Raw genomic sequence first — 17,400 nt, 5'->3', positions numbered from 1 at the left:
TGAATGTTAAATCAAAAAGCATGAAAGAGGGAGCTCTTCTTAATATTTTGACACCAAAATCATGTCGATACACCTTACCGACTGCGAGTAAAGCCACCCACCTAACGGTTTCACCTAACGGTGCCACCTATACGAAACGATATAGGATCCTATATAGGTGCCTGCATAGTGTATAGGAGCCTCCTTAATAAGGTACCTAATGCTACGTAACTGATGGTACATAATGAGACAAATGCCTATAGGTGCTCATGGAAGACCAAAATAACTTCTGCGCAGCCATAGGTGCCATAGAATACGTACTTCTGCGCATCTGGATAGGGTCCCATACAGAAACATATACAGGATCCTATATAGGATCTTTTACAGGAACCTATATAGGATCCTTTATGGGAACCTAAGGCATTTCCTATAGGTGAAACACATAAGTTCCTATGTAGGATCCTACACTTAAAAATTTTTTTTCCTTTAAAATCAACAAACAGCTTTAGTTAAACTAAATCTAGTTGAAATAACAAGGATTCCTAACTAATAAAATTATGGTCATATAGTTGATTAAACCATACCAACCTAATAATACCTAGTAAACGAAACCTAGTTTCATTAGAGTGGCAACTGTAGTTGATAATTATGACGTTTTTTTACGTTTTATCCAGAAGAGAGACGCTGCGTGGAGTATAGTGTTCAAATCTAGATTGCTTACATCACTTGTAGATATTTGTAATAGTAGTGCGTGGAGTAAATTCATGATCATAAACAGAATAGGATCTTTCAGAAACAATTTCAAGTGAAGTTAGTGTTCAAAGTTTCATGTAAAAACGACTCTTCAAATTTTCGAACGCTTAATCTCTTTCGTTGTTCAAGTCCATTGTTGCATGGAAGGAATCTTTTGGATGTAATACCCCAGAGGGGAAAATTACCACCGGCATCGTACCCCGCCAGTACCACCGGTTGGAGTTGGGTATTGGCGTGGTACTGTTAGAATACTGACAGGACTACTGGCTTTATACCGGTAAAACCCCTAATGATAACAATGTTCTGTACTGACTTGCAGTATTTAGCCAGCACTGGGCTAGTACTTACATTTGCTACTGGTGTGGTACCCTCTATTAGTACTGGCCCAGTACTGGTTCAACCAATACTGCAAACTCGGCGAGGTACTGACCTGTAGTACTGGACCAGCACTGAAGTTCACCACTGGGCCACTACTGCAGATTAGTACTGAGCAGGTACTGGTCAGGCTCCAAGTGATAACGAAGATATTCCAGGTAAAAATACACCACCGACCCAGTACTGGCCTAGTACCGCCTGTCGGAGTTCCAGTACTGGCTGGTTGTACTGGACCAGTACTCTGACAGTACTTGTTTGTAATGCTTTGGGGTACTGGCCTGTCAGTACTGGCAAACCGCTGGCGTACGAAAATGCCGGAGTTAATTTTAAAAATGATAAGAAATTATTTAATTGTTTTAAAGACCATCCATTCATCATCACACGACTGTATATCGTCCGAATATTATTTATAATTACAAAAATATAATTTTAAGACTATTTATTTAATTCTAACACCCACTATTACTATAATCTAAAGTTATAACAAAAAAGGTATTTAACCTACATCTATATACCTAAATCTATCGCCTAGCAGCCGGGAGTGCTAACCACTGCGCTAATCCGACATGTTGAACTTCTATGAAAAAGCCATCCTCATAAGCTACAGTTCAGAAAAGTTAAAACAACAATTTTTCAATTCTTTTTTCTCGTTATTCTTTTTATGATCATACCACATCAAATAGATATAAAATAAACTAACTGTTCACTGAAATATAATTAATATAATTTTTAAATATATTATTTAAATCGATTACAATTTTTCTTCGTGTAATATTTTTTTTCGCGTTTTAGACCATTTTTAAAGTTCTGATAATAACATTTAATGAGCATTACAAATTTTTATCGACGGAACTTAGAAATTTTACCACGTTGCGCAACAATTTTTTTAATAACAATTTTCTTTAAACTTTCGTGTAACGATTTTTTTTTTAGTTGTTTTAGCCTATTCTACAACGATTAAGACATACATACAATGTAATTTTTTCTGAACATTTAAAATTTTTTATGAAGGTGAAAGTTAGAATATTTTCCTTAAAAAAAGTAATAGAAAACCGCTTTTGTCGTGCAGCCAGCGTTCTGCCATACTGGGAGAACCACCGGCTGCCTGTACTGGTGGGCAGTAATGGCCCAGTACTGTGCCGGTGGTGAACTCCGGAACACTAGCGACATTTCCAACTGGGAACAAGAGTAACTGTTCTCTTTTGAAAATTCACATTAAAAATACAATTTTTTGTTTAAAAAACCATTGTTTGAATACTAATTTTAAATACAATTAGTAACAATTACAAAAAAATACGCCAATCGCTGGCAAAATGCCCGTACTAGTATTTTACCAGATATGTATACCACTCCTAAGCCAGTAGTACACCAGTATAATGCCGACCATTGCCTGAACTCTTGCGCCAGTAGTAGACACAGTATCACGACAACCATTGGCTGTACTCTTATCTCGCTTGTCAATCAGCACTTGAAGTTATTATGTGGCCATAACCACGCCAATCACTGGCGAAACAACGATGCCGGTATTTAACCAGTAATGCATATTAATCTTAAACCAATAGTATACCAGTATGCTGCCAACCGTTGTTTCAGCGCTTGTGTCAGTATTTGACCAGTTATACGTATCAGTACTGCGCCAGTAGTAGATCCAGTATCACGCCAACCGTTGGTGAAACTCCTAGGCATGTATGGCACCAGTGGTAATGGTCAGTACTAGGCCAGTTGCAAACCAGTACGATGCCAATCGTTGGTTGAACTCTTATGTCATTATATTTCACTAGTAATACATATTATTCCTAAGCCAGTAGTACACAAGTATGATACCAACCGTTGGTTAAACGCTTGTGTCAGTATTTGAGCAGTAATACGTATCAGTACTGCGCCTGTAATAGACTCAGTATCACGACAACCACTGGCTGAACTCTTATGTCGGTTGTCAATCAGCAATTAAAGTTGGTATGTGGCCACTGCTACTTCAATCACTGGGGAAACGCTGGTGCCGGTATTTCACCAGTAATGCATATCACTCTTCAGCCAGTGATACGCCAGTATTTGGGCAACCGTTGATTAAACTTTTATTTCAGTATTTTACCAATAATCCGTATCAGTGCTGCGCCAGTAGTCGACCCAGTATCACGCCAACCGTTGACGGAACTCCTGTGCCGGTATTGCACCAGTGGTGACGATCAGTACTGGGCCAGTTGTAAACCAGTATGATGCCAACTCTTCGTTGAACACTTGTTTCAGTGTTTTACCAGTGATACTTATCATCACAACAAAAGTAGTATGTCAGTATCACGTCAAACGTTGGCGGAACGCTTGTGCCGAAATTACACCACTAATAAATGTAAGTACGGGGCCAATTGTAAACCAGTATGATGCCTAACGTTAGTGGAACTCTTGTATCAGTATTTTACCAGTAATATGTATCAGTACTGCGCCAGCAGTCGACCCAGTATCGCGCCAACCGTTGGCGGAACTCGTGTGCCGGTATTGCACCAGTGGCGACAGTCAGTACTGGGCCAGTTGTAAAAGAGTTTGATGCCAACCCTTCTTTGAACTCTTGTTTCAGTATTTTACCAGTAATACGTATCAGTACTGCAAAAGTAGTATATCAGTATCACGCCGACCGTTGGCGGAACACCCGTGCCGATATCACACCAGTAATAAAGGTCAATACGGGGCCAGTTGTAAACCAGTATAATGCCAACCATTGGTTGAACCCTTGTGCCAGTATGTAACCAGTAATATGTATCAGTACTGCACCAGTAGATTGCCAGTATCACGCCAACCGTTAGCGGTACTTCTGTGCCGGTATTTCACCAAAGTTGATGGTCAGTACTGGGCCAGTTGTGAAACAATATGGCGCCAACCGTTGGCGGAATTCCTGCGTCGGTATTCTACCAGCAATGACAGTCAGTACTGAGCTAATAGTAAACCAGTACTATGGTATTTATTCTGAATTACAACTGACGTGGTACTGCGCCGGTCGTGAACTCTGGCTAATATCCGACTTTTCCCCCTGAGACTGTATGCTGTCTGTGCAACTCAGTTTCAAGAAAAAGAAAATATTTTGCGAAAATGTGCAAAAAAGTTCGAGATTCAGAAAAATTAGATTCATACAGGATAATATGACATATTATGATGTAGTGATGTACTTTAGGATTATGAAAATTTGAAAGTCATTTCGTCGGGTCAACAATGCTATTCAGAATTATTGCAACTTGTTTGCCTTGTCAAAGTAGATAGATATTTTAATCGAAGCAACGTATTTTCCTTCTTGTTATTAGTCAGATAAACCTTGTCAATATAACTAGGTTTGCAAAGTTGTCGCTTGTCCTAACTAGGCAAAATAGTTGATACCTTGTATACAGGTACATGGGATTTTTTTCGGTGTATGGAGGTTCGTGTATAGGAACCTATATAGGAATTTTTAGTAAGGCATCTCATCCAAAAATACTAACTTCCGCCGTTAGAAACTAAATGAAGTATGTAGTATTCATTAAAATCAAATGTATAAGTTCAGCACATAAACAATATGCCTTAATAATATAATATATATTAATGAAAAATTCTCTTTATATTAATAAGGCATAATTAATATTGCCCAAACGGGGCCAAACTGGAGCGTCTAGTTAGGCATAGATACAACACGCAGTTACAAACCAGACTGGATCCCAATCTGGAAGTCATTGGGGCACCAAATTTGTGCCTAATTGGTAGTTGGGCAATCTGACTGGGGCCCAGTTTGGCCCAAATCGACTTTTCCTCGCGGGTCTTGGAACGCAAATAAGGAAAGCTCTTTTCACATCCATGTCCATAAAGCCTTTTATATGTCACTGTAAAACAGCACTTGGCTAATTTGAAAAATGTGATAAACCCTACATAAGGGCAATATAACTGGAATTTGTGAAACTGACGTAGCCAACGTCCTGGTCGATATCCCGACCTGGCTCGATCTGACCCGAAGGGAACACGACCGCAATAACACGAAATTCTGGTCCGAATAAACTCACAGTTTTCAGCCCATCTGCCACGTACACAGTGATTTATTTAACTGACCATTTATTAGGTTAAGTCAGGACGTTTAAATTGCTTTCCATGTAGACCAGGTCGAACACATCCATTTTTTTTACACATTTGCTTCGATTGCAATTAGTGCACTGTTCTAATTTGAACTTCTTAATTACATAAGCAGACGTAAGGTAAAGATGCGTGTAAATGTATAGCCTAATTGGATAATTTTTAAAGGTTCTTACACCCTTTGTAAATTTCCCACATATTTTAATTCCATTTGGAAAGCATTTGTGTTTTGCTGCAATCTCATTTAACAGAAACTCATTGTATTGTCCAGTTTCTCATGGGTATTTCTAGTTTTTACTGTTTTTGTATTTCGATTAAAATATATAATATCAAACTATATAAAGAAAACAGTAGCATTATCGATAGGCACCTCGTGCCCTAAGATAAGCGTATATAGAACCCTTTAGCGCCATTTTCGAAGTCATTTTTACGCCAGATAATAAAGTTCAGTATTTTATTTTATTTTATCAGGGATTGGAGTATTTTAATTCGGACCCGATTTTAAAGGATTCTTTAAGGGTTCAGGAAGGTCCTGTCCCAAGAAATTCGTTTGCTTTTACAATCTTGATGAAACCTCTAAAATAGAGATGCGCAAAACTCGACCCGGAAATTCTTATGCCGGGTCTCCTAATATAAACTACTGGAAAGTTTGAGTTTGGATCCGGATCAAAAGGTGAATTAAGATTGATTTTTTATTGAACTTGGCGAAGACATGAACTGAGAAGGATTGAAAAATCGTGCATGGATCTACCTCAAATCTATACAAATCAGGCGGACTGTTTTTACAGGGCTTGACAGGTTTATATTGGTAGGTTCGATCTCTATTCGAACCTGCACTTTCGTCCGAATGGAACTTAAATCATTAAAAGTTTCTTTATTTTATTAACACAATTATTTCAGAAGCATATTCATGATTAGATTTTATGTACTACACATCCCTGTACATATATCAATTGCAATGCCGTGGATTAACACAGCATTATTGAACTAGTCACACCACCTGAATTTTACACAAAGTTCATCTTACGGCATATAAATTTGACTAAACGCTGCAATTGTAAGTGCAGAATGTATATATGTGGTACATATTGGCGTAAGGGAGCTACATGAGAAACGAAGACAGAGATAGGGTGAATGCATTAGCGTGACTTTCACTGTAGCTCCAGCGAACATGGGTATATTACGCGTAATTTTATCACGTAGTCGTGATAAAGAGGGCGTGAGCGTGTAATTCGCTCCCTCGGTGACGCGCTCCCATATTTAAGCAAATGTTTAAATCAAGAAAAACTATTATATTTAAAAAATGTCTATTAAATGTTGTAATCTACACATATAATCAATTAGCCCTACCTTTCTTTTACCATGTGAATATCTAGACCATTTACATTTCATTGAATTTCACTATGAGAAAGATTTTTGTCGGCTTTATTTTTTAGAAATGCAACTTTCAGTGAAAATCTTTACTTATACGATTTGTAAAACTAGTTTCCTATTGATTGATGATATAAATACAATTCTTTTTTTCGAATACCACACTGAAAGCAATAATTCGACGATACACGCATAATTCTGTTTATTCCAACCATAATGTGTTGTTCGCTCAGCTACAGTGATACGGTTTGCGTATTTTACCCATACCATAATTATTGAATCAATATTATTGCTTCAGTCATATGTTCTAATAGATATTTCTAAACATAAGATGGCTGCGTCAGACAGAATTTAGTTGAGGTAAATCAACCATACGCATGGCTCTCAGCTGCACCTCTCATAATGTCGTTGAAAATTATTTTTTAAAGATACACTGAAAAAATATAAAATCTAAACTTGTAGCTAAAATGTAGTCTATATCGAAGAAGTTTTGAAACCAATTTTTCGCAAAAAAAAATTAATCTTTTGCATTCTTACGTTATACTTTAATATTTGTTCGTATGTTCGAGTTCACAATTATTTTTTATCGCACAATCACTGCACTATTTATAATCGCGCGCTATGGAAATTTTTATTTTGCCGCGGTTTCGAACTCTAAACGTTTCGCATTTCTAACGCCTAAAGCGTCGCGGCTAACCTAGCTTCGAGTATAAAGAAAAAAATCTGAAATATATCCTACAGCTGTGCAGGACCGTCTGTAAATTTTTGCAACCCACTCTATAAAAAATGTTGCGAAGCTTATAATAATATATTTATAATATCATAATTTTAGAAATATTACAAATTATTATTGAATATTTGATGTAATTGCAGAAGATTTTAGATAAATCAAAAATATTTCCAGATATTTTAAAATATTTTAGAGAAATCAATATATATTTTAAGAAATTTAATCGATTTTAAATTATTTCTAAAAATTTACGAAAATTTCAAGAGATTTAACAGACTTTAAAGAATTCAAGAACATTATTTATATTTTAAAATGACTTGAAAATCTTAAAACTCATTTAAATTCTACTGAAATTCCTTAAAAATTCTTCAAAGTAACTTAAAATCTCTTAAAATATCCTGAACTCTTTTAAATATTATGAAATCTTTTGAAATTCAATTATGAACTTTAAAAAATATTTAATTAAATAAGTCCTGAATATCTGTTTTAATACTTAAACATATTTTTAAATTACATGAAGATCCTTACACTTTTTTGAATTTTGTAAATATCATTGAAAATGCTTTATAATATTTTAAATTGAAATCAGGCATAAAATAACGAGATTACCTAAAAATCCTGACCTATTTTATACATAAAATTCAAATATTATTCTGAAAAGAAAATGAAAGCCAAATAAATGTTAAATACATAATTTATTTAGAAATTGTTTAATAGAATATTTAATAAATCTTAATCTTGTACAAATTTTGGAGTTAGATATTGAAAAGCTTCTTCACTAACCTTATTTGCTATAAAACAAGTCTGAAGACGGCGACTACCGAGTCGACGCGCACCTCACCAGCTCATCAATCTCGCATAACATGCACGGTACAATCCATCGATTGGTATGGCTGTATCAAGCAAATAGCCGGATGGCCGATGCAACACTTAAACGCAGTGTTCTTTCAGATATATAGTTGATAAAAATATACGTCCAATACAGCCATGATAGCGAGGCATAACATTCTTGTATCTACACTATCATATTTTGATATTTTAATCATATATCTAATGCTACATTTTTCCCAACTATCATTTCAATCAAACAAACTTGCCTTGTCATATTAGGCTTGGTGATTTTCTTATACGTAGGTAATAAATCTCAAATTCGTATGGCTGGTGCAGCACAATTTTCTTTCTAATTTAGTTAGAAATTCTCAAGCAAGCACGAATTGCCATTAGCCTCAAACTATTTCTTTCAGTGCAAATAATATATTTTACAAAATTCCTTCACGAAACATTGTGCCAAAAAAAGCCTTTAAAAAATCGAATGTAAAGCATAGATACGAACTTATATCTTCTCATATTTCTTTTTATTGTCGATAATTCCTAACGCCTAGAATGGTTTCGTCTTTAAGCTTTCGGTCCCGCTTTGGATAGTCCGTATTGGCTTTATCCGACAAAACAATTACGGTTTCCCTTCATAAGTCAAATATATTACACTGTAAACATTTCTTTCGGAATTTTACGAAACTTATACTGGAAGTTTTTTGCAGTTGCATGTTTCGTAAAATTACGAAAGGGTTCGTAATTTTCAGTAGCGCTATCGGCATCATCTTTCAGTTACATGTTTCGTAAAAATCCAAATTTTTTTTGCAATTTTCAGTAACGGTAACACAAAACTCCAAAAGTAATAAAATTTTGTCGGTTAATTATAATTTTAATACATATGTATTGTTCATGCATGAAAATGTTAATTAACCGAAATAAAGGTATATCTGGTCAAGAAGGGTCACTTCTCAGTTCCTACTTACTCGTTCCTTAAATGGTCACAGAAACTATCAATGTTCACTTCAATGTTCACAATGTCACTAACGAGGAGAGAACCGGAGATTGTTCACTCAAAAGTTACTTGCGAAGGGAATTAATATATAAAAAGAACTTTAAAAAGCACGTGACCTATTCTGCCGTCCCAACAAGAAAATTCGTAACTACATTTCGGATGAATCCCCTGTCAACCTCTGTCAACCTAACCGAAATTGGGATGGCAGGGGACTCATCCGAAATGTAGTTACGACTTTTCTTGTTGGGACGGCAGTATTCTTTGGTTGTGCTGCGACTTTCGCGAAAACGGCGGCTTCCTTCCGAATTGCACCGATGGGGTCCGAGTCAAGCCAAGTATGTTCGTAATTTTACGAAGTATTTGCGTAATTCGCTCCTAATCTTCGCAAATTTACGTGAAATTGGTAAATTTACGAAAATTTGATCGTAATCCCATATTCAGTAACAATCATTTGGAACACTCGGTCACTTTTGCGTCTAAAATGTTTCGTAAATTTCCGAACATTTTTAATAGTGTATTGCGTAGGGATCCTGGTGTAGTGATAAAACCAGAAAAGGTGGATCATTCAACCAATGAAAAACATTAAGTTTATAAACTGGAAGAAATATAACTAGAATGGGGAAATATGAAAACTTAAGAAAATGAGTCCATAATAATATAATAAATGATGAATTTCCCATTGCCTCTTCACTACTTAAAAGTGTAATGTAAAGTTTAATTCTTCTACTGTGTCATGAGAGATCACGAAGGAGGATCAAATAACCAGTTGACAGAGAAGACCCACGATTGAACCAACAACCTTCTTAATGCAGTCTAACTTCTGGTTTAAATTACTGTCAAAGTACAGTTCTGAGGCAGGCGTATACGTATATAGATATTTCTTCCCAAACTTAGCTCTGTTTGGGACTCGAACTTTAGCGGTAAGAATCGGAACAAGCATGACTGTGCATGTCAATCCCAATTGAGAATTCCTGACTAAGCATCGTCAAATACAATAGTGGATTGTTCCAATTGTTCCTAATCGAGAGCTATGCGCTTTCTGTTAGACTTAGGATGCTGCTTCTTAAACATTTTGATCTCGAAAGTCCAGTTTTAATCAATTATTTAAATAGAATTATAACCATATTCAAAGATACGTTTTGAAAGCAACTTCTTGTTTGCTTCAATCCCTTTTGACACAGACTCATTGTACTGTCCAGTTCCTCATGGGTATTTCTAATTTACACTGTTTTTCCGTTTTGATTAAAACATATAATATCAAACTAAAAAAAAATAGTAGCATTATCGAGAGGCGCTTCGTATCCTAAGATAAACCTATATAGAACCCTTTAGCACAAAAATCAGTGAAGCGAGTGCCCTTATACGCATCACGAACTAAGCAAGATATCGCTGATTGCGCATGCATTCACCTAATACACAGAAGCTGGAAGGATTCCCGATAACATGATGATAGCACACGTCGCCTCTCCATCAATGATTGTCAAGCGAATGCTTCTCTATCACTTGTCAATCCATGATAGAATTACTCTCCAGCTCTAGTTCACTCTTCCCCACTTTCTCCTGTCCTTCATCTCTTGTCAGAACTTTTCATACTTGTCGCCCCAACGCTACTTCCTGTCAGCAACACGGATTGAACTTCATTTTATTGATAGTCCATATATAATATTATGCTTGATTCTGATAATACTATTGAAATGTTTGTTTCGAAAACGATGAGGAGTTTCCATTTATATCTTCGAAGCCAATCCAAAAACAATTAGTCCGCAATACAAAACTAAAACAAATTGCCCATTTAAATCCGAAATCTGTCGGAACAAAAACATCGACTCCGGAAGGATTCCAAACCAAAACAAAATTAGTTCGAAAGTCCGCACAAACTGAAGTAATTTTAGTTAAAGTGCAAATTGAAAATCACCCGGGTAGATCCAAAATCTATTCAAAATAAAAATTTTGGTTTTGGAAACAGTCCGAATCAAGCCCATATTAGTCTGGAAGAACAACTTTTCATCCATTACAATTGAAGTGAAAATAGAATTTTTCTGCTTAATTTCGGAGTTTGGCCGACAAAAACACCGACTCCAGAAGGAGTAGGAGCCAGACCGAAATTAGTCCGCAAATCCAACCTGAAATAATTTTCGATCAAAGTGCGCATGGAAAATCGTCCAGTCAAATCGAAAACGGTACGGACAAAAACGTCTACATCGGCAACAGGCGGAGTCAATCCGAAACAGCGGTCCAGTAAAACGTCTTATCGGTTGAAAATAAAATGCAAATAAAAAATGGTCCGTTCAAGTCCGAAAATTTGAACAGCCGAATTTCAAATTACACTCAGTTCATTAAATGGGTGTACTAACTTTGTTTTGTGGCTAAAATTTATTTTATTTTTCTAAATATTCCAAATAACATTTTTTTTAAATCTTGCATTGTTCATGCTTTATTATTTGCATCCTTATAAAGTAATACTTGAAATATAATTAAAACTAGAAACCCATTTTTAATCTCTAGATTTGATCATTTCTCGCCGTTCTTGTTAGGATAAAAACTGGTCAGGTGAGCTATTTGCCAGGAACAATAGCTGAGCGACTTTATTGCACAGTGCCTTTACTAAAACGGAAGCACCGTGGTGTGAATGAATGTAGCAAGAGGCAGACGGGTGCACAACGTGAAATGCGATGTTACACGGGTATTTCGAAGCAAATTCACTATAGATTGTTTCCATTCTCCTCTTTCATATTTCACATTATTCTTCAATATAAAGCATTACGAGAGATTGAGTGCAAAAATATACTTAAATAATAATAATACTAACTTTTAATTTATCGTTTATCAGTTGTTTATAAATATTATAAACATAAAGTTTCTTCTAGAGTTAACATTTCAAAAGTCGTATGTGACATTTTTTCTTAATTTCCTCATCGCTTTCAGAACCTAAGTCAGGATCATTATGTATTAAATTAATATTTACAATGTCCAAGATCATGCGTGAACCATAGCTTCTGTTTTATTGAGCTATGAAATGTAGTGTATACTAAAAATTTGTTAGTTATTACGGTGGCTGGCACGTTACAATAGCACGAAATTCACGTGGCCATAGCCGACCAGATGTTGGCCGAAATGACGTGTATGCCATTAATGCCAATATCAATTATTCAATGTCTTTTTACAGTCTGAGAACGGAACAACCCAGTGGACTGGGAACAGGAGCTGTGCGTCTCGAACTCAGTCGGGCCCTAGCACTCTGGTCCGAGAACTCAAAACTCACCTTCCAGGAAGTTAACAGTGATCGGGCTGATATTTTAGTCTTCTTTCATCGGTGAGTTTTTTTTCGTACATTTAAAAAAAAATAGTTGTTCATTATTCCAGCTAATTAAACTATGTAGTTTGAAATGTGTAAAACAATTTGGAAGTTACTAAATTCAGATTGTATTCTTTTATTTTTAAATAGAGATGATTGTCAAATATGAAAATTTTCACTTTTTTTTTTAATAAGCAATCAATTCTTTTTCGTAGTTCTGTTTAAATTAACTTTAATTTGCATTGGGAGAATATATTTCCCACATCGCGCCAGGGCAAATATTTTTGTTCGAATTTTATATGTGCTGGAATAATATTGCCAACGTAGTTCTACTTTTTTTCTGAGTTTTATCGCAAACATATGGTGTGCGTCATTCCATTATTTTTCATATTCCACCTCGAAATAGATTCAACCACTCAGTAAACATTAAGATTGCTGTGCATGAGAAAGTGAGGAACGTCGACTTCAGTCACCGGAAAAAATAACAATATGTTGGCCATCGATTTTCACTGATTATTCAGGCACATTTGGAAATTCATGAAGGGGATCTGAAATTCTTTTGGAAATTTATTTGATTTTGATCAGCATGTTTTGAAACTTATGAGATAGATTTCTCATTCATACTTAATAAAGGAGTTTTCTATTGATGCTCTTTAATTCTCTGTCTTGCTTTTTAAAGAATAAGTTCTCATCCAATTTATTTAAAATAAAACAAAGCATTTATGCAATTTTTCAGTTTGCTATTGTGTTTTCTTACTTTTGAATATAAATAACAATTAGAGTAACGTTTATTATTTCTTTTATTCTAGATTCTAGAAAGTATGCTTCAAACATGATTATAAATAACAAAATATTTGACAGATAATATCAGCTACAAGCAAAAGTCAACTGTTTCAAGTATCTAAATATATATTATCCAATTTAGCTGAATCCTCAGTAGCTTACCTAATTTTAAATAATGTTAATAGAATTCATTCAGAACATCCTTAAATTTGTTTGAATATATAATTAAAAGAATCCAAAAACATTAAACAGAATTCGTGTGATGACATAATATATATTCTTATATGAATTTAAGATTTATTGAAATGAATTTAGCAGAATTCAATATAAATTTCAAGGTGACATCTAAGAAATTGAATGTGATACCAACCGAATATATTTGAATAAACTTCGATTTAATTGAATATACCTCCATTGAATTTTCAGCAGCTCACTTGAATTAAATTTCAATTCCGTTTAATTTTCGGCAGAAAAATTGAATTATGTAGAGCTTGGGGCAGTTTTTTCAATCCTGTGAAATTCATGTTAGTTAACTTGAATTCTCATTTAAATAAATCAGAAAATTTAACATTATTATTGTGATGGCAACATTCATTTATATAAAGTCAAGGTTAATTGAAGATAAATTGGAGGTTTTTTCATCGGAAATTACTTATATAAATTTGAATTTGCTTTGAATTCTGCACTTGAATTTACTTGAGTTTTATTGTCCTCGTCCATTTGACATTCTCATTTCTTCAGTTTCATTTACTTGAACTCAATTGATCAAAAAGTTAAATTGACATAGTTTTATTAAATTGCATTTTAATTAATTTCCGTTAATTTGATTTCGCCTACACTTAAGTTCAGTGCAAATATGGAATTAACTTTGAATTTAATTTATTTAAAATTAATTCAAATGAATACACACATTTTCAAGTTAATTGGAGTTACAGAACTTGAAAAATGCAAATTTTTTTCAGATTATACGTTTTAAGAGTTTGAGAAACGCGAGTTTCTACATTCCCAAATGTAAGACTTGGCAAGTTTGTGCCTTCAAAGTATTCAGAGTAAAAAAGATGTTGATTTATTACGATCGATGGTTCAAAATATGTATTAAAGAAATCGAAGCGACATAAAAATAGCAAACCGTATACGAAAACCCAAATGTAATACATGCCTGCAGATTTGTGAAGAACAATATTTGTTTGTAAAGTAAGCTTGTTTATATTCCACTTTCGGCATGGCTGCTGATCAAATTGCTATCGTGAAGCTCGTCTCGTTGCAGGGGTTATCACGGCGACGGATATCCGTTTGATGGCAGAGGAAAGATATTGGCTCACGCCTTTTTTCCTGGTGGCGATCGTGGTGGTGACGCGCATTTCGACGAGGAGGAAATCTGGTTACTGAATGGCGACGACAGCAGCGAAGAAGGTAAGATATATGGAACTTGATTTACCGTACAAATAAATCCAAATCATAAGAACGATAAGATTGTCATGTTGTCAATTCTCAGGGAATATGATTCTCTTCAATTGCAATTTTGAAAATGTTCCGATATCCCTCTGAAAGGGTAAAACTTCTTACTTATATATCTATGACAATACAAGCTAGATATTTTTGCGTTTTAACCAACTTCAGAGAGATTAAAATATGCGTCTACACTGCGTAAAACAATTTAACTGAATTACAGTGAAACTCTTCTATAGTGCCGATTTTGGGGATGATGGTGGGTGGGAACTAACTTTTTATAGCCCGCTCCGCTTTTGTTTGCTAACGCCTCAGTGCTCGCCTGAGTGACAACCGCAGACCCCGCGCACCTCCTGTTACACATACTTGCGGCGCGGCGTCGATTCTCGGAAGGGCTATAGAAGGGACGGCTATTACTGGGTTTGACTGTATATAAAGAAAGTGGAACTTTAGAATCGATAATTTTTGCAATACATTTCTTATTCCCCCAAAAAGTATAATTCTATAACTTGAATGTGCCAATTCGATCGGAATAAATTAATGAAATTTAGCTAGGCCAATTCTATGAGAGTGGAGCAAATACATTTTAATTTTACCACCACTAAGTTTGCAAATGAGATCACGCAAATACAACTCATGACGCTTTCGTTTCCCTAGAAGGAAATCTAGGAATTGAATTTTATGGAAAAATCAGCTTTCGGTGCCCTCGTTTCCGGTTGTCTACCTTCGAATTTCCCAATTTCCGTTCACCTCTCTCATCGGACGTAATGCTGGAACTTTCGATTGCGGTGAATTGAAGATAAATTGCAGTAGCGTAACTAAAGTTCTTCGTTAAAGTGTACCCGAATTTCGGTGAAGCATTGTAAGTTTAAACACGAGTTCCAGTAGTTTCTGGACAGTTTCGACGAAGTAACTACTATATTGTATACATTAAAATAATATTATAATTAAATATAAAGGTTTACATTTTGCTAATAAGTCCGAAAGATTATTTTAATTTTTATCCTAAAATTTCCATAGACTTGGTTAAGATCAGGCGTTCAAACTGATACAATTTTAAGATGACTATTTTAATAGTTTATAATTTAATTTTAAAGAAAGGATTCATTCGAAGCTGAAGAAATTTTTCTTGGTGGAGCAGTTTCAAGTTTGTCCACTATATTGTAAAAATCATCGTAAAATGCGTAATAGAGTCAGATCCTATTAACGAAACTAATGGTTTCAGACAAGAAAAGTTTTAAACCTTTTTCTTAATTTAAACAAGAAAATTAACATCTCATATCTTCGATAGATTCTTGTTTTGTTAAGAATATTATTGCTTCCTCATAGAAGAAGGTTGACAAGACGGTAAATTTTTAAAATCATTTTTCAGCATATTTAGATATAATTTGACCTAAGAACTCAAAAACGTTTTTTTTTTTCATTTTTACAGTAGCTTTCAAATTTGGTCGTATATTTGTAAGCTTTTTCGAGATTTGCCAATTGACCTATTGGGGAACCTTTTATGGTCTACTTGTAAGGGTTTAGACATTTAAAAAAATAGTCTACTTTGTTTATACAAATACAAATTTTCTAATATTTGAAATGTATAACAAGGCCGTAACTTAAACGGTGTCTTGTTGTACCAAGACACATCGATTGATCTTTTAATGGCCTCTCTAATTTTCTAAAAATAAGACTTCTCTGAGATAGTAATAGGAACACCAAAATTATTGAAAGTTTCAATTATTTTGTTATTGAAAAACCTCCCTCCATGAGAAAGCGCAAATAAATACAGTCAAATCTGGATTCCGTGATCCTCCATTTCATGTTTTTGAGAATTGACGCCACGCGGTGGGGATGGGTTAGAAAAGCTGCGGGAGGATGTGCGGTGCTCACTCAAGCGTCACAAAATAGAGAGAGAAACAAGAAAGAGAAAAAACAGCATAGAGACAAAATAGTTCCGAGACTCTGAATTTAATGTCACGCTCAGTCCCAACATTGAAATTAAATCCAGGTGTGACTGTACTTCCATAGTGAATAAACCCCTACCAAAAGTCGGTTTTATTTTTCAACATACTCTCCTTTTAGGTCGATACAGCGAGTCCAACGATTTTCTAACTTTTTGATACCGTCCGAAAAGTACTCGATCGAAAGGTCTCCAAAATACGCCTCAGTTTCAGCTATGAGCTCCTCATTTGAGTAAAAACGCTTACCGGTGAGCCATCTCTTCAAGTTAGGGAACAAGTAATAGTCGCTGAGGGCCAGGTCTGGTGAATACGGTGGCTGAGGAACTAATTCGAAGCCGATTTCATGCAATTTTGCTTGTGCAAGTAAGCATGAATGAACAGGCGAATTGTCGTGATGATAAAGCAGTTTTTTCTTCTTCAAATGCGGTCGTTTTTGGGCGATTTCGATTTTTAATCAGTCCAATAATGATGAATAGTATGCTCCGGTTATGGTTTTACCTTTTTCAAGATAGTCCACGAATATTATGCCATTTGCATCCCAAAATACGGAGGCCGTAACCTTTCCGACCCATTGTTGCGTTTTTGGACGCTTCGGAGCACTTTGGCCCGGTGGAACCCACTGTTTTGCATGTTGCGTTGACTCAGGAGTATAGTAGTGGATCCAGGTTTCATCCATGGTTATGAATCGGCGCAAAAATTCGGTCGACTTACGCGAAAATAATGCCAAATTCTGCTAGGAAGTTGTCACACGAATTCGTTTTTGGTCCACTGTGAGCAAACGCGGCACCCATCGCGCGCAGAGCTTCTT

At 35.3% G+C, this 17,400-nt stretch overlaps 1 protein-coding gene across 1 annotated transcript in view; it reads left to right on the top strand.

The window, feature by feature from the left end:
* LOC117182709 (matrix metalloproteinase-2) overlaps positions 1-17,400 on the top strand; it is a 287,764-nt gene that overhangs the window by 220,811 nt on the left and 49,553 nt on the right. The window contains exons 5-6 of the mRNA XM_033375817.1: positions 12,283-12,429; positions 14,462-14,607. Coding sequence (XP_033231708.1) covers positions 12,283-12,429; positions 14,462-14,607 — 293 coding nt within the window. The remainder of the gene's footprint in view (positions 1-12,282; positions 12,430-14,461; positions 14,608-17,400) is intronic.

Source organism: Belonocnema kinseyi, chromosome 1 (genome assembly GCF_010883055.1).
Source record: "Belonocnema kinseyi isolate 2016_QV_RU_SX_M_011 chromosome 1, B_treatae_v1, whole genome shotgun sequence".
In the NCBI taxonomy this organism is placed as follows: domain Eukaryota; kingdom Metazoa; phylum Arthropoda; class Insecta; order Hymenoptera; family Cynipidae; genus Belonocnema; species Belonocnema kinseyi.
Note: the sequence above shows the minus strand (reverse complement) of the source record. Positions and strands in the feature narration are given on the sequence as shown.